This window comes from Lineus longissimus, chromosome 4, assembly GCF_910592395.1.
Source record: "Lineus longissimus chromosome 4, tnLinLong1.2, whole genome shotgun sequence".
Lineage (NCBI taxonomy): Eukaryota > Metazoa > Nemertea > Pilidiophora > Heteronemertea > Lineidae > Lineus > Lineus longissimus.
The window spans coordinates 22,923,303-22,947,903 of NC_088311.1; the positions used below are offsets into that span (position 1 = coordinate 22,923,303).

Sequence of the window (24,601 nt, forward strand, 5' to 3'; positions counted from 1 at the left end):
TCGGACATGTGCCAGATTGAATCTAACTGCCCTAGTTAGAAAGCCTGAATCCATTACGAAACCGCATGTTTGTCCGACATTGCCTGTAATTCAACGATGGGGAAATAGAGGGCAGCAGCTGCAGTGACGTCATCTTCGCGGAATGCTCAGTATTACTATAAGCTATGACATAATGTTTTGAAACCCAACGAAAAAGCTGCCGACTGGTTGGTGTGAGCAAACAGGCGTGTTAGCATTTTCGAACGATTGCTTTGTTTTCGTCACGAAAACTCCAGGGTTCGCGATAAATTGAACATGGAGTGACACAGTTGCAATATTTGCCCGATCCTGAACCCAATAAACGAATTTCCGTCCGCGCTGATGTGGAATAGGATTATTTGATTTGCATACTCTTACGATCGGATGTTCGTCTGTCCCGTCATTGAGATAGCATGGTAATTTCGTGGCATTGGCGGCCGTTTTCTATGGAATGGATAGTAGCTTGGTCGGCAGTATAAACAAAACGCTTACTTGGGTATGGGTAGCCAGCCTACAGAACTAATTCATGCTATACGACGTATAGAAGTTTGACGTAAAAGTGTATTTGCTTTACCAGAATTGGACTAAGCATGAGCAAAAACTAGCCATTTGCACAAAAATATACTGACCACAATTAGTATACATGAATATGATGTAATCTATGATCGTCACAACCCACAGACAGAAATGAAAGCAGTTTGATTAATATATTGTTTATTGATACATGTTTTATATTTGTAATGATACACACGTGTACATGCTTAGACATAATTGATCAGTGTCATTACCATGGAACTGAATTACGACACACGTGACAATAGACGGATGTCAGACAGCCGACTGATTGTTTTGTAACGCGTTGATGAGGTACCTACACAAACGCCATCACCATGGAGAGTAAGTGAAGAGCTATATGATGATGTCCTTTAGTTGACCCATAGCTCTCAATCGGTAATTTTGTAAAATAGTAGCGACGAGCAACCAGTGTAAATACCGCAACCTAAGGCCAAACCATGACAAATACGATCTTAAAACCTTGTCAAACTTAATATCTAAAAGCCAAACTACAACTAATACATTGTCCAACCTAAAAGTTAAAGGCTCAACCACGACGAAAACGATCTTTGTCAACATTGTCAAACTCAAAATCTAACAGATTTCAGTGTTACTGTTAGAAACATCTGATGACGACAGTCAGAAGCCATAGTCAAAACCTAGCCTCTTCCCAAATATTTCAACGATGTGACGGTGTGACAATATTATTAGATAGGTTACCAGAGACAGGTTACTGGAGCACATTTGGGACATTTCAAATCAACCCGAGAGCTAACTCTTGAGGAATGACGGCTTGTCGTCTGGCAATTAATGTACTGCCGTGAGTGATTAGACAATGTATCTTTCAGCACCGAGGTAAGGGAATTCTTTTTCTCAGTTTGGTCGAAGTCCTGAATAATCGTTATATAATTTGCCTGTCTAAGAATGACAATATCACGTCAATTAAACTGGAATCAACTACAGTATGTAACGCGTAACAGCAAAACCAGGCACATGCTGCTCTTAGCTCAGCAGGTTGAGACGAGCCAGCTGTTGTCGGCCTTTTGTGAATTAAACGTATGCGTAAATCAATTTCTTCTATTATCTCCTGGTGTCATTTACTATGATGTATTTAGGCTCATCTTCTGTGCGATTTGTGTCTGGTTTTGCAGATGTGACGGTTCACATATAGAGTTTGAGACCTGTACATGTACTATATGCGATTCAAATGCGTTTCCGTGCCGGTACGTATCCGTATATACATGTATAACCTCAGTGCTTTTTTAAATGTATTTGACCTAACTATGAGCAGGTTATAGTAACAAATGGAGCAGAATTATGTTCTGTTATCAATTTCACTGTGGTATCGGGCGTTTCTGAGCCGCAGACAGAGTGGCTGAATCACCGGAAGGGTTCTGCTCAGCCATCATAGGGGAGCGGTCATGAGAAGGCAAACGGCCACTCTCAGCTGAATAACAATCAACCAGACCCTGTAACAAATGCTTTCTCTGCTAGCCTGCTGGGCCGCCCAGTGTCATTTGGCTTAATTGTCGCCATGCTGCCACAACACCCCTTGATCCATGAGATTTCCCCCGACTGCAGCTGTTTGCTGATGACGTAGTCGCTTGCTTCCACAGCGAACGCTGATCAAGCACACGACCAGGGAGAAGCATCAGTAAGAGCAGGGAAGCTATCCGACCACGTCACTGCGGAGAACGCAATCGCCAGAAATCAATAACCGGGATCCTTTGAGCTCTTCGTTAATGGAACACGTCCTCCCGTGAATCAGTATGGTAGAAAAGGTGCAGGTGTTACGGTCGCCGGGAGGTACCACCGCCAGGCACCTGTCTCCTGGCTATGGAAGGGAGAGCTCCTGCCCAATGCGGATTAAAATTTGAACATGGTCGAGGGAGGAATAACATAGTAGCCCTGGCCAACATTTTGTGTTCCTCACCATCATGTCGAGTTAAACAAAATGGGTGTTTCTTTGCACTTTCTGTGTGTGTTATCATCTTGGATATGTGTTTGCGCGGCCACTCGGCAAGTCCTTACAATCGGCGCCCTTTTCGAGGAGAGCAATTTCACGGAGTTTTCAAGGAATGTTCAAGCGGCCACGGGGCTGTTAAACGATACGAAAGGCTTCAGATTCGATCTTCGGGTAGTACCTATAGAGGTCAGGAACGCCTACTCAAATATGTCGACAATAAGTGATATCGTTGCGAGCAATAATATCAATGTTCTGCTTAGTGTTGGTCATACTAAAACCTTACAAGCCATGCAAATTATTGGAACATCTATAGGAATACCAACCATAGGATATTCCTTGAGCGAAATTGGAATCTTAGCGCAGGTAAGGTAATCTCTTACCCAATGGGTTCGCCAAATCTATAACTTCCATACAAGTACCTACCGAAAGGTATTACCTCAGGTGTGGTGTCTATCAGTTACATGAAGGACATGCTGCCTGAGTAAGTTATCGTCTATTAGGTAACATAATGAAGATATCTACATAATTTGCTTGTTCTCAGTCAGAATCTTGGCGAAGTTTATCGCTTTCAGCCGTTTTCATTAACTACGTCTAATAGGCTAGCATACTTGGTGGTTTCTTATCGTTCCACGAGTATATTATCAAGTCCCAGAATATAATCACAAATATTTTTCATAATCATATTTTATTCACATGCACCATTTTCTATGGTCGTCGCGTCGTAACCATCACCTTTATTTCGCGCTTTCCTTCGTATTGTCACGGACGTTAAATCCGTTCTGTTAGAATCTAAACTTTCAAGACTCGTGTCGCCTTCACTTTGCAGCCAAAGTTACCATCGGTACGGTATCTTTAACCATTTATTAAATGGAATTGAAAGGATAAAATGCCAAGTGTTTTTCTGCATACATGTAATCAACACAAGAGCAGAGGAGTATCAACAAACTCTTTAGACCTTTGTCGAAACTTTGTCGGAATGATATCTCCTCCGACAATGTTCTGAAGGGTACGAAATTACCTGTTACGTAGGCCTACCCTCTGACCATGTGAGGCACCCTTGTATCTACTTGATTACAGTGTAAAGAAAAGTACATTATTTGATATGTAATGGGAATTCGAATAGGGTTACTAGTAGTTGTAACTATCACAAACTGCTCGAGTTTCATTCTGACAGAGCCTTTGAAGTACCAGACGAAAACTATGTCAATTTGCAGACACAGAGACCCATGATGGGGACCAGGGTAATCACCTCAACAATTCTCAAAGGAATCGATTTCCAAAACCGGATGACCATCAGCTCTATCGATGAGCTGAATTCCGCCTGATACAGCGATCGGCTGTATCCTGTTACAGGATCCTGATACAGCGTTTGCTAGCACTCGCTGCATATGACTGTATGACGGTCATACACTGCTGGTGACACTGCACCAATATTGCTCCGACATGAGGCTTTATGATAGCCTTCTGTAATTCCCATTCTAGCCTGATTGATTAGATACACCACGTGCAGCGTTTCTTGTTACCGCCAACTTACCAATGATATGCCCCAAACTGGTGAGTGCCGAGCTGTCCCTTCAGCCTTTATGGGGATCCTCAACTGGTAATAAATCACGAGGCCGTTCTCTCTCTCCCCCAGGGAATACGATCGATAAAACTGTAATTGGCATTAGGCTGGATTGACTTTGATTTCATGCTGTTTAGAGTGGGTCTTTGCTATCTTATATCTGTATCTTGGCTGTGCGTTTGGAGATAATAATGTCATCAAAAGAAAACTGGTGTATGTAGTATTGATGAAACTGAAGCAACATACTAGTGAACTCTTAGCAATAGGCTCCTAAATGTTTTTGAGCTGATGCAAATCCTTATGCGTTTTTGGCAAAGAGAAATATCCTCACCTTAGCAGTTCTTTGGTCAGATTAAAAGCAACCTCGAAGTGCTGAAATATTGGCCGCGATTTAATACTCTGTACCTGTCTTTCGCGATCCGGATCATATCTCCGATCTTCCTTGATATCGTCCAACCAGATTCTGTTTGTTCGACAACCACTATGTTGTCTTACACTGTGACCTGCTCGAAGATATTCGCTCGGGTTCCTTGGCTGTTACAGGGCCAACGCATAAGCTTCCTCTTCTTGGTGTCAGTAGGCTCTTGATGTGCTGGACAGCAATGCAGCCCCCTAAGTGTTCGACGTGCAGAGGATCTTGAGTCGTATAATCTGTAGCAGTTCAGCTGTTCAGCTCGAAACCATTAATGCGTTTCTCGACCGCAGCGTTCATTTATAGAAAGCAATCCCAGCAAATAATCAATCCTGGTGGCCAAATAACAGCCATTGGCAATCAACATGCTTGTGTCATTGTCATCAACAGCAGTAATGGCAATCGATATTGCCGATGGAGTGACTTAAGATGGTGGCGATGTATCAACCAGGGTTCCTATCTTGGCTCCCTGATAGTGGCTTTTAAGTTGAGTTGGGATTAATGGAAGTTGTAATATACATGTACATGTATTATGCAACAGCAATCGCGAAAATAAAATGACAGGGAAACTTTGACGGTTCACAGAAGGATGTGTTAAATGTGTTTCGATCACAGCATAGGTCATTCAGAGTCTTAGAAGTAGGGGGTGTACAGTCTCTATAGTCTCAGCCCCGGGTCTCAGCCCACGGAACTATAAACAGTGCATACTCTTGAGGGATATTTGCATGGCTTGAGAAGAGAGTGGTTTGACGTGACGTCATCACCTGCCATGCTGGAGGGACAGACAAAAGAAAGCGAGTCGAAATGACCATAACAGCATTTGATTCAGTTAAGTCAGGCGTGACAAAGCATTGTTCTCCCACCTACATGGCTGACCGTGAAAACACTCGATTGCCCGGTTCACGATCCATCGATTGCCCGGTTCACGATCCATGCAATTTACGGCATTTAATATTGTTATATTTCACTTTCACTTGAGGCTAGCGATAAAGGTCTTCGCGTATTTGGGTTTGGATCGCTCAATAAAAGCTTGCTGTACCTCTTTGTGAGAGAGAACACCTGTTTTGACTAAGTCTAAATAACCACCGCGGCGTGGAGTGCTTGTCTGAAAGATGGCTCCTCAATACATAGCAGCAGTGAAGTAATGTAAATGTTATACAAAAACATTGGCATTCCGAAGATTAAACTCGCAAACGCTACACGTCACGTCAAGTGTTTTTAAGTGAAATCTACACTGTAACATTGTGTACGATTGAATTATGTTAACCTAAAAAGCTTTTCAATAGTTTACAGTCGGATCAGTGTCGTCTTGTTTTTCTCATTTTTTTCTGTATTTGAATAGGTCACAGTGTAACAGACTGCAAATATCATCACAATTACCTAATTTTCTTCCTCCTTGATCCCAAGGGAAGTCACTCTTTGTCGATCCCGATAGCGGTGACGCCAAGGTGGAAAATTGGGCAATGTTTTTTACGCTTTCATTTCTATCTGCTTGACATCTGGGGCGTACTTTGAATACCCGGTGTGTAAAACTGGTACATGTACATATTATAACATGATCAATACAGGCACGAGGACATTAACCATCTTGGATACCAGAAGAATGAAGAAACGAGTATTTCATGAAATATATTGTCAGAAAGTTTAACGATATGGACTGAGCTCCGTTGGGAACCGTCTAATAAAAACGCGGGTGATTGATAGCGGGTCCAAATTGTTCCCTTGTTCAGTTAGCGTCCCGCTCTTGTCGGACGTCAGCAGTACAAGATGGATTGTATGCTAAAGGAGCCGTATCTCTCCATCCTGACTTTCCAGGCTATTTTACTCGATCCATAAACTTATACTCCGGGAAACATGCTTAACAGTCGAGTCATGTTGTAGGACCTGCATGCAGGGGAGGATGTAGGTCGTACATGACGTATATGAGAAGGGGAGCGGGAGGGGAGGTGGGAGCGGGGAGCGGAGACACAAAATATGTTCCGTTTGTCTCCTGAAATTCTCTTGCTTGAGCAAAGAAGCAGCCTAAATATTCCAACGATATATGGTCACGTGATAGTACGTGGGCCAATCAGTTTGTGGTACATGTGTGCGCTTGGTTTAAGAAAACAACGGCCCTATATACAGCATCTTTAGCTACATTTATATCACGTCACTTAAATTCGTGTAGTGTATGTCCTTTAAAATATTTAAAACCCAACACACGAATGGCAAACCTCGGGGGTGGTGTACCATCAGTCAAACTTTTCTCCCTCGACGCGAAAACGTTGATTGCTTTCCACACATCAAGTCAGTGTAGCTAGTGCCAGTGGCTTCCACTCATGATTTTGCATCTCGGAAAACCGCTCGAACAGCGCAGCTTATAAAAAATATTAGTAAATTCATCTGTGGATTTATATTTAAACCACTTATGATGATTCCTTACAGGTTAGCCGGCTTCCTATTATTAGTTTGCGCCAGCAGACATTTGATATCAGACATATCAAAGAATTGACTGAGCTTCAAGCGCATGCGTTCTACTTATCTGCTGTGGAGAATATGTCTTTCAATTGCTGAAAAGGGACGGCTTGAATAGTTGGTTTTTCCATCCGGGAGAAAAAGGTTTCCAGGGTAGTCACTGGAGCCGCCCAAAATGCGGAAATGATTGCTAACTGGCACGGCGAGGTTGATCTGGAGTCACTCGGAGACATCTGCAAATTGCGTTAAATGAGCAATGTCGAGATTTCATATAAATCTCCAATCTTCACCATCCATCAGCAGCAGTGAGCTTTGGCTCCAAATGGGAGGATTGACCTTTTGTGATCGCATCAGTCAATATAGGATCGAATTCAATCTATTCACATCGATCTATCTGCAATGAGATTACAAATCATTTTGTTTGGTGTATTGATATTTATGTAATAGTCCCTAGATATACATGTACAGCACCAGAGTCAATAATGATGCTGAGATCTGACTTCCCTTTTGCAATCTCTAAATATGTATCTTTATTAGCAGCAATGAATTCTCTGGCTCAGAATGGGAGGGTGAACCCAAGCACAGTCTATTCATTTCGATTTGGCGTTTTTTTGCTATTGACGGCATAACATGCATTATCTAAAAAAACGATTTTATCGTGAAAGTAGAGAAATATATACCATGTGAAATTCTTTTGATATCTAAGGTAATGCGTCAGCACTGATAGCGACAGAATATCAGTTTCAGGTTTTTGAGGTGGTTTGCGTGTTTTGTTGTGGTCGGGATGAGTGAAGACGAGCACTCCCGTGTAATACGTATATTTTTTTATATTCTAGTTAAAGAGTAAGGAGACCTCCTCTTATCAGTTCGTAACATTTACTGAACACAAAATGATAACGGAAATGAACATGCGTGTAATGGTTCCGTTCAAATTGGCATTATTAGCCCAGGCCAATAGAAATAAATCACACTCGTATTAGTTCAAGGTAAACCAAGGAGTCACTTAGTCACAACTAACTTCAGACTTGAGTGCATTAATTTGATGATACACACGTAGTTGTCAATGGTGTGAATGCGTTAACAAACAGTTCAAGGCAATCAATTCAACCTAAGTAAATCATCATCACAAAAATTACCGATAACAGCCTGTGGTGCTTTCATTATTTCGACCAATTCTTAGCAAAGCCGGGAATGCATAGCCTTGATGAATATCGTATTTGCTGATCGTGACGCAAATTCATAACAAAATAATCCATTCATGAAAACGTGAAAGAAGTGTTTGATTTGATTCTGTCTCGAATGATGTTGTGTATGCCGTGTTTGGCTTAATCGTGTTCATTGCTTTAACATTAAGCTTTATGCTTAATTTAGGATTTTGCAGCGATCAGCGAGTGTGATAATGAAATAACTATAGGGAATGCTGCTCTGAATAACTGTGACGAATACTAAAACTGTACAGAATGCATTTTTGATAGAAGTCAACAATTTTCTAAAGATTTTGCTAAATTTTTTTCCATCATTATGGGTTTATTTTAAAACGATCAGTGCATGTTGGGTAATAGTAATCTACATTCCATTAATTGACGTTGGGCACAATGGAAATAATGTAATTACATGCACTTGTGTCCTTGTCAGTACCTGTATATATACTAGACCTTAGTGTATCTTTGACGTGTATGAAAAAGACGTCCGGTGTCGTGACAAAAGGTTCTGTTAAACAAGAGCCGCTTTGCGTATATGCGTACATGTACACGCAATTGTAGAAACATGTACACAATGATATACTCTACATGTATCTGTGGACTTATAAGGTCAGTTTTGCATTTATGAGTTCCAGCCTTTTTTCTACATCTCATGCAACAAATGTACGTATGAATTGTTGGTAAGCAGTCTTCCAGTCGCTATGCCTGGTAAATTTCCCATCCCGATAGAAAAAGGCAAGAATTAATAATTGAGAAAGTGACCTTATAAGTCCGCACATAGATCTAAACGTTTATATATTGTGTGTCGCACGCTAACTGGCGTCACATCGTCCGCAAACAACCGCAGTTGGTTGTGTGACTGTCATGGAATCCTTATCCCCTGGGCCTAATCCTGCAATGATGGATCTGTTCGGCGTCTTAAGGTCGAGACATTCTGTTCAAGAGTTGATACTGTGCTCATCTATAGTTGACTATACTGCAAGAATCACACTACCTGCTCAAACCTCTGTTGGTCTCTCCAAAAGCATCCTCGAATATCAGGGTCAGTTGTATGCCCCTATCCGCCCGCACACATCAGCTCTGTACATAAGAGCCAAATGAAAAACCCTGAAGCTCAGTTTAACAACACGCTGAACGTCTCATTATTTGCATACTCAGTGACATTCTACGGTGAATTAAATTGTTCAAAGCTTTTTCACGATTTTGAAGAATTTCATCTTAAATACCGCATTGAAAAAGTAGGTCGGTTTGCAGTTTCCTACAAGGAACAAGGTTTTCGTCTTCCAGAGTGACACATCGCATACATCATGTAACGCTTTTCGTCTTGGACATGATGTTTGTACAATCGACGCCGAGTGGTTCTCAAGTCAATGAGATATTCTTTAGAGATAACCATAAATCATGAGGGCACTATGATTATTTCTGGAGATAATCTCACCTTCTTCAAACTCAGATTCGTGTCACCGTACATCGCACTCCGCGATAAAGGTAACAGAAATGCGCGTCTATTTTTCCGATGCTATTCTGAGGAGCCCGGAGCAGACATTCCGCAAAGCAATCAGTTGACAAAGAAGTGTGCTCCACCTTCATCCGTAATTAATTTCATTAATAATGCTTTGGGGACATTCTAGATCGTTGATGTTTTTTTCATAAAATAGTGATCAGTCGAGTCGAAGGGCGTTACATTCTCCAAAGCAGGCATAACACTCAAGCATATTATCTCTGCCAGTACCAGTTTCCATGTTGTGACGTCACTGTGCATTATACATTGCGATTGCGTAGTGTAATCAGACTGAACATGGCCGTGACCACAGATTCTCACTCACTTTGGGTCTGTCAACTAAAATCTTTTAACAAATCAGTTTAACCATGCCACAAAGTCTCTGGTGACTGGCACGCTGGATGGCCGATAAACGTCGTATGAAATGAAATGGCCGAAGTGGATAAAAAGCCAACTTAGTATTAACCAAACGATCAAGTTTCACAATCACAAAGAATAAGCTGTTATACATGCACATGACATTGACCATATAGCTTGGTTTCGGCGGCCTCTCGGGTGTTTAGTGTTACGGCGAGAGTGCGGTCGGGATCCCAGACTACATTAAAGCTTAATGTATGTTATTTTCTACGGCAACAAACCAAACGGATGAATTCGTTTCGGATGTCAGACCCACAGAGAATATAAACAAAAAAGTTAATGGAATAGTTAACAGTCCAAAGCAAGTCGAAAATATTCATATACGGTACTGAAGTTTCGTTGTAATACTGTGGGTAAAATTGGATGATTTGACCAAGTAGTATGTTAGGAACTGATAACAAAAGAAAACTGCAAGATACTGCTAGAAGCATGTTGGTCACCTTCCTGGCGTTCAAGTCTTTTCCTGAATTCCTCTCCATCTTTGGGCGACATGTTATAGAGGCTATCGTGCCTATACTCAGTATGCACGTCAATCCTACCGGAGCGATAAAAGGTATCCCTGCCAAAAGATAGTTAAGTGATTGATTCTGCTCCTCCATGGCACATCCTATGCCTGGCATGTACCTGGTCGCCCATAAGTGGTAGCATTGTAAGATGAGTGCGCAAACATGGATGAAACATATCTGAAGATTCGCTGCTCTTTTCGTACAAATATTCCTTCCGGTTATAGGAAAAGTAATGATGATGAATCTTTCCAGCGCAACGAGCACGATGAGCCAACTGCATATTATGTGCACCGACGTCACAAGAAGCTCGCAAAGAACACATGAAATATCGGTTGTTAACGCTATGTGAATATCAACATCGTCAAATATTGCCATAAAGTTAATGTAACCGAGAAAGCGCACTGTCAAAGCAAAAGTATCATACGCAGCTAGAGTAGCTAGAAATGAACTATATGATGTTTTCCTTAATTTGACGGATACCGTGATGGAAAATGATAAGATGTTTCCAGTGAATCCTAGGAAAAAACAGAGTGGCAAAAAGAAAATCCGTAACATCTTCCCCCATTTTCCCGCGTAGAGGTGCCAGTGTATCTTACTCTCAATGACCAGCGCCCAATAATTTGGTTGCCACAACTTATAACCACACATACCCGTATTATGAACTTCATTGGTGCAGTTTAAAGTACCCACCGTCTCGTTTCTTTGTAATGCCGACTTGGTTATGGCGCCTATTGAGGCGGCCGACTGGCTGGGAATGTCAGCCGAGGTTGTGACTGCATCTGCCGAACTACCTATCACAATACACGCGGCCATGAGCAGTAATATGACAATGCATGGATTCATTCTTTATGGTTGATTTCAAAACCAGCCTGACAGGGACATTATACCAAGTTGTAACTTATCAGCCATCGAACTATCAAAAGGTTTTGTTATTAAAGTGTAATAGCTAAAATCTAATTGCAAGTCCCTTTGGCCGTAAATCCCTTCTCAAAGATCGGACTGTTGAAATTAACGGGTTGATTTATTTTACTTCCATATCGGCTTCCTTCGGATTTGATCCGGTTACAATTCATTATCTGGCTTTTCCGATTGGGTGGGTATCTCCCCCACATCTATTCGGGCACAGACGATCCTAACCATGAACCAGAAGTGAAACATGGTTGTCGCATTTTATCGGGCGGATTGCAGATATCACGGCATAATTTCCAACAGTAACAGATATGATACGCTTTGTCTACGATGATGAACCCGCCACTACATATACATTGATGACGGTCCGTCAATTTTGAACTGAGAATTCCCTGTATCACCAGTGCGGCCTATAAAGGCGTGTAATATGATGTCAGGCGTATTATCTTTGGACTTTTATGATTATCAACTCCATTCACACCTCGAGTGGTGGCAACATGATCAGCTTACGACATAATGGAGATGTTTTTTTCCTTTGATGAGTGTATGTACATGTTTATCTGTTTATATCGGATGGGCCACAAAGACGACAATATTATCTAATGTTACATATGGGGACTACTACAACATGCCGAATGTTGTTGATAAGGCAACATTTCAAAAGGGCAGCGACCCCCAAAAAACGATTAACACCACTAATACAGAGAATTGGGTGAAAAATATACATGAACGGTCGTTACTGCGAATTTTATATTTTACACTCACTTGATACGGCACGTACATGTATTATATATATGACTATTTGGAAATGTCAGATCCATATTCAATATCAAATATATACTGTTAAGATGGCAATACTTAAACAATTGTAAGTATAATGTAAGAACATTTGACTTCAAAAGGTACTGTCCCCCTTGGATTGCAACTGTGGATAATTGATGTAGTTTTCGACAAAAACATAAACTTTACTGTACTGTTATTCCTTATAAATTCCCCGGGATAAAATTACGCAAATCCTGTGTTCAACGTCGAACGACATCACACCGCATTTCTTAACAGGCATTGGCTATCATCACTAATACATTTAATGGAAGTGGATTAAGTTGAATCCTGCTTCGTGTGTCACGCGTCACCTTCAATTTCGGTGCGGATTTGAGACAGTGTATCTAACTCAATAGACAGAACTCGCTTGGGAGTAGTGAATCGATAATGATACCCCTGGTATTGATGTAATTAAATACACGGTGGTTTAGTGGATGAGATTTTAGTTCAATTTAAAGGAAGGTCCCTGTCGCCTCTGATGAGGGCTTGGGTTAGAGATGTTGTCGAAAACATACGTTCAGCAGTGTTATGGAAGCAAACACAGGGGACAGGCAACAGGCCGGTGTAGAAGTTTGAAATATCTCAGGGCAGAAAGTCCGGGGAAAAAAGGATGCTACTACGCGCTTTAATCTCTACGTTCTTGACCATATGTATTTAAGTTGACCAAATATTTGGAATTAGAAATTTTTTCATCCTTCAGAGTTGAATTTTTCAGAGTTGATCTTACTTTAGAAATCCTGGTCCTATTCTCGAGGTCATTTTCCAATGAAAACCAACACCCTGCTTATCATGACCACCAAAACATTGCGGCGATTTGTTGCAACGGCCAAATGAAAGCCAAATTAAGGAATTGTATTATATATATCAGACCCCCCCCCCCCACATTAAGACCTGCGCTCCGCCATAGCGATCTAAAATCACAACCATACTGCACCATTTGGTAGGGAAATCGTGACGCCAATGCAAGTTTTATAGATCTTTTATGGTACGCCGTTTCTTTGACCAAAAATAGATTACTCGCTTCTGGTGTTCACGATAATGACAGCGGCGAAGATGGAAAAAATCTTTTGACCATTTCCATCATCTGACCAATTGGGCAGGTCTGTGGCGGCGGTGATAAATCTGTGGGTACTTCTTGCCACTAAGCCAGCCACCGGGTTATTATTGACTGAAAAGATTATTATCCGGATATTTCTGAGGATATAATGTTGATATGTGATCACCTCCAATCAATCCAAAACAAATGTGACTGCGTTGTCAAGGTAACCAGTGAAACGCATATAGCCTGCAAAATTTGTCGTCTGTGTTGGTATAAACAAAAATTCAGGCAAATGACTACTTTCCTATCGGCGAAGGAAAGGAGAAGCTGAACAAAGGAAGATGTTTAAAGAAACGTGCCCAGGTTGTGAGAATGTTCAATCTGTGTGAACAAGGCATGATCAAAGCATGGAACATCTGCTGTGTATTGTACGCGCCAGTCACCGATCCAAAGGTTGACCGCGCTCAACGTTGCTTAACTTCCACTCTGGGGCCAACGCGCCAACCACTGGGCCATAAAGGAATTCCCTCATGGCCGGCGGGTTAAGCCGTGTCATATACCTGGGGGCACTATACATGCTGTATGAATAATACCTAATTTGCATTAATCTATATAACCTCGTGACCATATTTAATCTGAACGATTTGATAGGCTCCTTCAAACGACAACATTTCAACATGTTCGCGGTCGAGAAACAAAACTATTTCTGTTAAGCTGAAATTGTCCTGATATTTACTGATTAAATCATCACATCACATACCGTGGCAACACTTTGGCTTCTTTATATTTTATAGTGAGTGTAGTGAGGTGGAAAAAAATTCGCGAGAAACCGCTTTACATCACGTGGTATAGGTTTCAACCAATCGACTGCGCTGGCAAATACACAACATTGCCAGCCACTTTCGTTCAGCCGAGCAGTTTCCCTGACCATTTCCGAACACGCACGTTAGAACACGCCAAGGTTAAATGTTAACACTTCTGCTCAAATTATTATGTTCTATTTGTAAATTTACATCCAATATCAATAAATGAATCAGCGCGATCAGTGCACCTCATCGATTTTTGATGGACGGTGAAATAAATATCTCAACTGATACCACGCCAATCGAAGGAGGTCGATATAGTTGCTCAGCCTTGTGTCCGATATCAACTCAAGGCGAAATAACATTGGCCCCGAAGGCTGTGGGGACCTCGATACCGCTGCGATACATGTCAAACATGCTTTCGTTTCTGCCTCTGGTAAGATTATTGGCCGTATCGAATCGGTGGTGATGTACATGTACTTCGCCACTTGTTGTGCTTTTCCTTAACGAATACAAATATCACTATAAAAGACAGTGTCCGTCTCAGTTAATGAGATTGTTAATTTCCTTGGTATTTTTTACATTTTTCTCCTGCCGTTGACAGATTTTTACAGAAAAGCCAGCAGCGCTACTCTCTTGGTGTACATGTAATGTGTGAAGCCAACCGGAAGTCTGGTTGGCATATTTATTTCTCTTTCTAGGGCTAAACTAAAGTACCTGTGATACCTTTTTTACCGCTCTTGTCCGAGACTATAAACTGGCTGAACCATTATCGGGTAATCATGACTATGCATCTGTGCACTTTAATGTTCAGCTGACAACTTCAAAATCGAAAGAAATTCATTTCCACGTTTTTGTATTTTTTCTGATAATTTTCATCAGGTGGCCATAGTGCAGGCAATGCGAGTGTTGGTCGGTCCTCAAACCAGACAGTTATGTTCTGCAAAACCACTAATCATCAAGATCTGTTTGTTGTGGATTATTTTCCTTGTCGATAAATCCTTATGATGACTATTTATTAGCTCGTCGCTGGGGAACATAATGTCACCATAGTCACACGTCATGCTGTAGATTATTTCTGGGTCCGGTTTCAATTACAACTCGTTCTCTTTACGTAGGACATCAACTCTGGTGAAAGCATGTATAAGCCATTGTGTCCGGTGAGCAGCAGCTTCCTCGGTGTTGACGTCCACCTGCACTCACTGAGTTATGACCACAGACCGTACTTCACGGGGGGGGGGGGGGGGACGTTACATGCAAATCTCTTCTGATCCAGTCGGTGCAACAACAAGCATTCAACACTTTCCACATACAGCAGGATTAATCAACCAACCAAATGTGTTTGGTTTTCGTTCCATTGAATGTTTACATTAAGGTAAAGCTACCCACAAGCCTGGGCCATGTTTACAACTCCCCATCCACAAACACCAGTTGCTTATTCAGTAACGAATTGTTTGGGTTGAACACACCATACGATTACATGTTTGTGGACACGCTTAGTCTATGATGCTTCATGATGGAATTGGTTGTTTTTTTGTTCAAAATTTTGATTACAAGAGTTGTGACGGTTAATGTGACGGTGGACACCATGACGAAGGCCTCGGATAGTAAAATGTCTGGGAAGAAAGGATTCTATTATGCGCTTTTAATCTCTGATGTGTTAACAGCCATGGCCTCTTCATGTATTGCAACAATGATTAATAGTTTGGAGATTAAGCGCATAATAGAATCCTTTGTTCCTCGGAATCCTGAGACATTTCAAAAGTTAACACCGGGTAACAATGCATTTTATTGAAAACGACTCAATAGCATTCCGCGAAGATGACGTCACTGCAGCTGCTGCCCTCTATTTCCCCATCGCTGAATTACAGGCAATGTCGGACAAACATGCGGTTTCGTAATGGATTCAGGCTTTCCAACTAGGGAAGTTAGATTCAATCTGGCACATGTCCGAGTGTTGGAAATACTACATAATTGTTCTGAACATTTCTCTCTCGGACTCTATGGTATCATTCATGCTAAAAACAATGCAGGGTCAAAGATAATTGACTTTGAAATAAGCTCAAATGCGTAGAAATAAGTGTCGATGTCCGACTGTCACGTGACTGAAATCAATATCTTATGCAAATGACCTTGTGAGCTATATACATAGTAACTTCGCGGAATGCTATAGAATGTGGCGTCAATGTGCATTGCGCTGACATTCCTCGAAGTGTGTAGTTTCTGGACAATTTTACCAGTTTGCTAGAGACTGACAGGTGCTGAGTTGCAGTACACAATTCAATAATAAAAGGATGACATGATATCTTCAGCGCTGTCAGATAAGGTTGAATGATTGGAAATAAATCGTTAAATTCAGATGGGGCTGTGCGGTTTATGTGCTCGGTTATGGAATCGACCTGCCATGATATCAGCCTTCATGAACTCGGGACATGAACTTGGTTGATGAAATGTACTAGAATTGGCCAGTCTGGTACTATTCGGGCTGCAAAGAGATATATTCGATAAGGTGGATCTCCTGGCCTTCTGATAAATCGCCTCTTCTGGAAACATGGTTGTCAGTGTCTGTTGCAAATGAAAGGAATGTGGATGCCGTTATTTTCACACAGAGTTTGACCCTTGTGGCCTTGGAAATTACGTCAAGGTCAAATTGTCCTCATCCTATATGTTAAGCTTCATCAGATTAATCAATGACCACACATTGAATGTTTCTTGAGATACGACCCACGTAGGATTTTATGACATTGACCTGAATTACACTTGAAAAGTAGGTCACCCTGACCTGAAGCTTTGTCAATATGTAGAGATGCCTAATGGGTGTCTACGTATTATATTTGAACAGTGCAGCAGTGATTGTGCAGCTTGGAGCCCTTTCTTCATGTGCTGGTGGACATGACCGAGGTACACCCCTGTATGCAGTGGATCGGGATTGCGATAGAAGCTGCTCATGCCAGTAGCAGGGTCGAGTGACCATGCACGTTCATGCTATACCCGTATGGCATAAACATCATTAAAAAGCACATGTTAAACAGCTGTCGCTGGCAAGGAGACTGAATAGATAAACGGAATTAATTTGTGTAATCGATTGTGATAATACATTGTCAGTGCACGATTATATTCTTAGTCGGAAGTAAGAGATTGGTGCAAGTTTGGGGTCAGCAGTCTGTTGCAAAAAAATCTTATTCATTTTTTACTCCCCAATCCCATTTTCACCACCAAACATATGGCAAATGAACAAGTCTATTTCAGCCTCAGATTCTTCCTTATAAGGGCTAAATAATGCATACATGTACAGTCAATCTTAAGAAGTGAGCCAGGAAAATATAAATATTTGTAAATAAAAGGTCAGATACTTCTTCCTTTGCTTGCTGGGAGTTGATTTCATGCTTGAATAATATTTCTATCAATATGATTGACTTTTTTCATGGTATCAGTAGCACTGGGTAATAATTTGATATATCCCTTGAGAGGTCTGCTGGCTGTCTCGCTTTTACCTAAGTATACCAATATATAGTTGAGCAACCCTGAACGCGTAGCCAAGAAGGGATCATGCCTTTAAACAAATTAGTTTGACCTTTATCATTTTGATGTCCAGTGTCAGAGGACATTCCAACACTGTGATAAAGAAATATGAAAATTTGCGCGGAGGAAACCCAGGGTTCAGAGAAAGTGACCACATCAGTTTCATTTACTAATATCTGGTCTACAGCTCTCCATTTCTTGCCATTTCCATTTCTTCGACGCGATGTGATTTTCACACTTAGGTGTTGAGAAAAAGAGTCCATGAAGATAAGTCCCACTGCACGATCTACAATCTTGTGCTGGAAAGTCTGATTCGGGTAGTCATGACAGTCGATGATCTTGATACTTCCTTTAGCGTGACATATTGCAGCGTTTTGGTGTATAATGGGTGCATCATATCTGTGACACAAATATGCCAGTTAGTTGTCAGTTCATATTGATCGTATCGACCGACTAAATACATGATCTGCCCCTCCAGGGATGGGAAAATACTTGTGTCCACTGAGGCTGTCTCAAAATGGCCACCCATCACTCACATGCTACGAGATCAAAGATTCCATGAATAGCCAGGCGTGCTTTAGCGCCTTCTGTATAGCCGGTGGTTCCTCGCCGGCGTACCATTGGCAAGAATTTATCTCGCTATTGACATAAAGTACCACGGGATTGTAAGCTTGACCAAGTTTAAAGAGGCCAACCCCGCCCCTAGATATCTACCCACCTCTGTATCCAGCCAATCCTGTGGAGAGCTGTGCTTATCAAAGAAGGATCCATCAGTGTGTGTCGAGGTTGGGCGGAGTGGACATTACTGTTATCAGAGAGAGCAAGGGCCCGTTATGATAAAATTCCCGAGTAGACGCCGGCCAGTCCGAGTATGCTACATCAATAGCATGCTCGATGAAAAAAGATCGACATTATGCTATTACAATCTATTTGATAAATTGTCGAGAGAGCAAATAATTACCCATTTCCCACTTCACAGGGCGTATCCTGCATTTCTGCCGATATAAAAAATACATGTACTTTCTTAAGTTGAGTCGGGGTGTTTTTCTTTTCCTGACCGATTTCTATGATATTTTATCTAGTACATGTATACGCAAATCCTTTACTGGCGATAGTGATGAGTAGGAAAGCTTAGTTGTTTTTAAAGTGTTACATACGTACATGAGATGTTATTACCCTTGTACCTTTCTCGGATGTCACCCGAACTCATCAGTGGTGGAATGTCTTACATGTCTTAAGTCGACAAGACTGAAGAAGCAATAGCTGTTCAAATGATGTCTACGGGTAAGTAAGCACGGATAACGAGATGTTGGAATCACCCACAAAATGGCTATTACTGAAAATGTGAACCTATATCTACCAAAGACGATCTTAATTGATCATCTTTGCACCTACTAAAATTCCGGCTCTCGTCACATCCTCATGACTGGGGAAGGCTTGCATGAGTACTGCGACGGGAAGCTTTCATCAAGGACTGCGACGGGAAGCTTTCATCAAGGACTTCGACACGTGTACACTACTGGTAAGCCCTCTCGATCACATCAAAGATTCATGCCTCGCGTTGATTGACTCTGGAATAGGATAGGCTGAATGACGAGAGTTGGGCTTATACCTGTTTTACTATCACTCCTGTTAGCAGCCGACTGTTCAATATGAAATTCGGATCAATGAGTAATTTTCTCTTCTTCGATTCGGTTATTACAATTTCTTCGTTTTACCAGTGAGTTTGACATCCGCGGTTGATGATCATTTTCATTGCAGTCTTTGGCATTTTTATTTGTTGGATCTTTAGCTAGCATGCCTTAATGGATACGCGGAGGGAATACCTTTAGTGGCCTACATCGATGAGCCAGCGAAAGCTGTTAAAATTATGCCAGCCCCCTGCATACAACTTGTTCAAATCACCAAAAAAGACTGAAGATGTGTGCATATACTCTATGTCTGTTCGCGTGACGTTCACCAACGCCTCAAGCTGGGGACTTAGGCAGGTTTACCTTATGCCTAAATCAAACAAATGTGACTTAGGCAGTTTTACATCAAGCAACATGGCCGCAGATTTCCATCGGAAGGACATACATTCTCCCATCACAATTGTCCTTGAGTAGATTCCGATCAGAAAGTCATCCTCCAAACACAACAACCCGACATCGCACCAGCACAGATTTCGATCGAACCTCTCACAACGTAGACGGCTTATCTGAATCATCGGTCCCCATGAGAATGTATCGTGGGGAGGATGACAGATTCCAAGTTGAAGGTCGAACATGAGAATCAGAGATTCTCCAAAGCTATTGGCTTCGTGTCCCACGTGAATACTTGAACTACGACAAACTTGCATTTGGATGACAGCTTCCAAGTTGAAGGTCTGCATTAGAATCGAGATTCTGAGAAGCTATTGGCCTCGTGTCCCTCAGGTATAATTGTGACTCGATGAGCTTTCATTAGGTTGTACGCTTTGCATCTGCAAGGAGTCAATTTAGACAGTTTATTACGCATTAGTGCTATTCGGATATCGCCCTAAATCGACATACAAATCTTCTCTTTTTTCTTTTGACAGAATATACTTTCTTCTCAAGAAAACCAAAACTACGAAGATTGTCAAAGTACGATCATTGTTGCAAAGGAGCTCATGTTATAAAGGAGTTCTGCCATTATTACTTTCCTTTGTTTCGATTTGTCTATTTTGTCTTAGGTTTTCCCAATCTTAGTGCATTTGTCCAGAAATGCATGAGTGCATCGACCTTTGACTGAAAGGCAATCATATTATCGGAGCTAAACATAAAGGTACATTGATTATGTGTAACCAGTTACGATCTATACGTTGTGCACCGGAAAGGTTCCATATCTTCAACGACGAAAACGTATGATAAAACTTGCGGAAATCACCGATATACCGGCGTTAAGATCCTGATTTGGTACATCAGAAGGAGTCAGCCGTGCCCATGATATCTTAATGGTCCCAGTATATTTCTTAATGGGCATTGGAGGAATAGTGGCGCTATAAATGTTCGCTTTAATATCGGCTTCAATCGTGTGCTTCTCTCTCCAAGGGCACACTCAAAGATACAAAGGTTTTTTAGCCTTTGGAAATTCTTTTGAGGATTTTCGGTCAGCATAAATATGGATTCGCCCAGGACATACCGGAAGAGAACAGATTACGCCAGCAAACTGTGCTCGTCGATCACTAAGCAACAGTTGCCAATTGCGAGATGCGATTACGACAACGCATGCACTTAACACGGGTGCGACATCCGTGACTTAAACAATGCAAAAATCGCATTCCGTGCGAAATCGCGTGTAAGCTTTCAGTTGGGGTATAGGTTTCCACGATTTTGCCTCAATCGCAGTGCATGAGAGGGCATGAACAATCGCAGAAACCATATCGTTTGCCTCGTTAGGGGTGCTGTCGGGCGTGAAATAACAATACAAGGCCTTAACGCGTGCATTCTCGCACCTAAACTTATCCCTACTTTTTGACATTATGGGAATGGGATGGGGCAACATTTATCGCCAAGTAATGTCGCAGTAGCTAACTTGGAGCAGAATATGTGTTCTGGTGAGTGCGCGCGCCGGTGTGAAATAAATCACGCCGTTCGTTGCAAATCGGTAGATTGCATGACTGGCTGTTCTTTACTCTTCTGTTGAGAACTTTTCGACGTATTTGTCTTTGTTATTGGTTGATCTGGAAAACGCGATTGGCAGCTCACGTATCTCATCATTATCTGGCCCAGTCAGGTTTCATCTAGTACTGGTACATACGTACGTTCATCGTAAGGATAATCTTGTTCCTCAATTGTGCGATGAATGCCATTTTAAAGCCCCTTTAGCAGGCATTGACAAATCAAACGCACGAAACAAAAATAAATTTTATTAAAAAAGAAACCAAAGCCATATGATTTCTGCCCGGTTTTTGTCGCTTTAGTTGTCACAGGCAACTTTTACTCAAGCCTTCGTATCCAGTGTCGTATCCAGCCTTCGTATCCAGAAAAATAGCGTATTTCACGTTCCACTGAAAATAGTCGGCGATTTCATTAGCCGCCAATACACACTTACGAAGTCGCTAAACCATGCGGAAACCTGTGATCATGATTTGCCGAGTCCCGGCATCGTCTGCGTAGTTTGTCGGGGAAGTACTTTTTCCGCTGTCTCATGTGACGTCTGGCAAAAAGATTGATGAATTTGTTGCCGTCCGCGGACCGGTTTCTTGGTATCAGTTCCCGCAGCTATATAGCGGCGGTGAGAGCGCCATATTACTTGATGGAAGCGCGTTTACTGTAAGCCGTTACTTTTTTATCAGCAAAGCCGAAACTTTTTTTACCATTACATTATTTTGCCCTTTAATATCTTGCAGTTGAAAGAATTCATGCCATGCCAAGTACAGAGTTTATTGTATTCAAACAAGGACGGCTCACACCTAGACGTCAATTCCCATTGTTCAATTGTCTTAACAAAGGGTTATCGGGGCAAATCTTGATAACATCCACCTCCGCGAAACAGCTTTCATGGGAACGACAGGACTTAACCGGCATGCAAAATCGTTGGGATTTTTATGATGCCATTTGATCGGCTGATGAACCATTGGCTAGTACTTCTATCATGTTTTCATTGCTCCATGCAGGACAATGCAAAAGCTGCTTCTTTGGAAGCTATGTGAATATGTCTGTACCAATGATGGTCGTGGGTTAACGGTCCGTCTCACTTTGTAACGGAAATTGCATTGTTGTGAAACTGTGTCTAGTTCCTCACTTTGAGCTCATTCATGTAAGCGTGTTTATTTGCATCAATTAATAATTCACGTTGCTAGCGAGTCGCACATTCTGAATCATTGACTTGTAACATTTGCGGCAGGGTCGTGCGGTCGGCGTGGACACAAACATGACCTGCAAATTGATTACTTGTCCGTAAATAAGTTTGCAGCACTTAACCTGTTACATGTGCAATAATTCGTCACCTGTAGGTACTATTTATGACTGAAGGTATCGACCACAAGCAATGTTTCCTTGGTGCCGCTACTCGCGTGTGCGAACAGTCAATGCCAGCTAATGAGGCCGGGATATGTCACACGTAACCGTATCCGGCCAGCCCAGTTTCCTACACTAAGAAATAAAGGTTGTTCAGCGGTTTTTCGGGCGACACTATTCATAGGAGAAGGTTTTAAGCGAGAGTGGAAAAAGATTAACCTTCACTGGTTTTTTATTTCGCTAAAAAACCTCTGCGTTTGCTTTCATGTATGTGTAATGGCCGAATCTCAGTCCAGTTTGACCCTTGGCGCCTCTCCCCCCCCCCCCGTCACTTTAAGAGCACACCATCGCGTCTCCGCCCGTATGTTGGAAACCCCCGCATTTCGAAGAGACAGAATTTGGACGCCAACGATTTTGTTTTAAATATCTATCATCGTCAAAATAATTAGTTCCAAAGCAGTATCGCGGAGCGAGCTCTTTATCCGTGCCTTCACTAACGCGCTTTTGATCAAGCAGTTTAAACTCCCCATAAATCTTAAATCTACGCTCCCATTATTTACCCAGTGGCAACTTTGAACCGTTTAGTGTTTTCTAATTTCCGTCTGTGGTTCAGCTTTCCCCTCAATGTGTTCAAGTTGTTTTTTTTCTTCTACCAACGACGGAGACTTTATCGTTGTAATCCATAGCTATTTCATTAGGTGAAAATTTTGTATTGCCTGCTTGATTATGCCAATAAACCGAACATAAAAACCGGGGAACTGTCAACAGTTTCCTGAAGACCAAATTGATTTTGTCGAGACTGGTCCAGGCAAAGAGCTGTTAGGATCAGGAAACCATCAGTGATGTTGATGATGATGATGATGATGACGATGACGATGACAATGACGATGATGGTGTGATGATGGTGGTTCACACGTATACATATATAACCATGGTATATCGTCCTTGCACATATACGTGTACGGTCGTGAGGATGTTAAGCTGTATTTCATTGACCGGTATACATTTTCAACTACGATGATAAAATAGACATGCATGTATAGGTGGCATTTTTATTAACAGCCCCCTCAATAAATCTGAATACAACACTCCTTAACGGTGGCAAATATTGTCGAAATCACGATATACTGGATAAATGATATAGCCAAGATTGGTGCACATGCCAAGGACGTCCTTTAGGTGATCTTAAGTAGGCCCTAGTAATGAAACATGATAAACTAGCCTTCTTAGCCACCATGTACGAGCTCCGCTAGCCGCGAGTGATGAGGAATAATGGTGAGAACTCTTTGCAGAATAATCAGAGACATTGATTTTCTTCAAGACATTGATTTGGACTGGCTTCGACGCGGTACTTGTCAGAGTGTCTCCGTATATTAAACACGAGCCGATGAGCAGGGTACGGGCCCAAATCAATACCAGTTGCTGTCGGCTTTGGACATTTTGATGTATTAACTAAAGGTCGGGTGGAGATGCTCAATGCAATCTCCGCCTCGCTGCGGCTAAGAGGATGGGCTCTGTGCGGTGAGTTTGGTAGTCCATGGTCTGTGAGAGCTTAAACGCAATCCCCGCCTTGCTGCGGCTGAGAGGATGGGCTCTGTGCGGTGAGTTTGGTAGTCCATGGTCTGTGAGAGCTTAAACGCAATCCCCGCCTTGCTGCGGCTAAGAGGATGGGCTCTGTGCGGTGAGTTTGGTGGTCCATGGTCTGTGAGAGCTCAATGCAATCTCCGCCTCGCTGCGGCTAAGAGGATGGGCTCTGTGCGGTGAGTTTGGTAGTCCATGGTCTGTGAGAGCTCAATGCAATCTCCGCCTCGCTGCGGCTAAGAGGATGGGCTCTGTGCGGGGAGTTTGGTAGTCCATGGTCTGTGAGAGCTCAATGCAATCTCCGCCTCGCTGCGGCTAAGAGGATGGGCTCTGTGCGGGGAGTTTGGTAGTCCATGGTCTGTGAGAGCT

At 42.1% G+C, this 24,601-nt stretch overlaps 1 protein-coding gene across 1 annotated transcript in view; it reads left to right on the top strand.

The window, feature by feature from the left end:
* The first annotated feature begins 2,250 nt into the window (after positions 1–2,250).
* The window catches only part of LOC135486890 (glutamate receptor ionotropic, NMDA 3A-like), a 45,656-nt gene continuing 23,305 nt past the window's right edge, over positions 2,251–24,601 (top strand). The window contains exon 1 of the mRNA XM_064770043.1: positions 2,251–2,902. Within this exon, the coding sequence (XP_064626113.1) occupies positions 2,528–2,902 (375 nt within the window). The 5' untranslated portion in view covers positions 2,251–2,527. The remainder of the gene's footprint in view (positions 2,903–24,601) is intronic.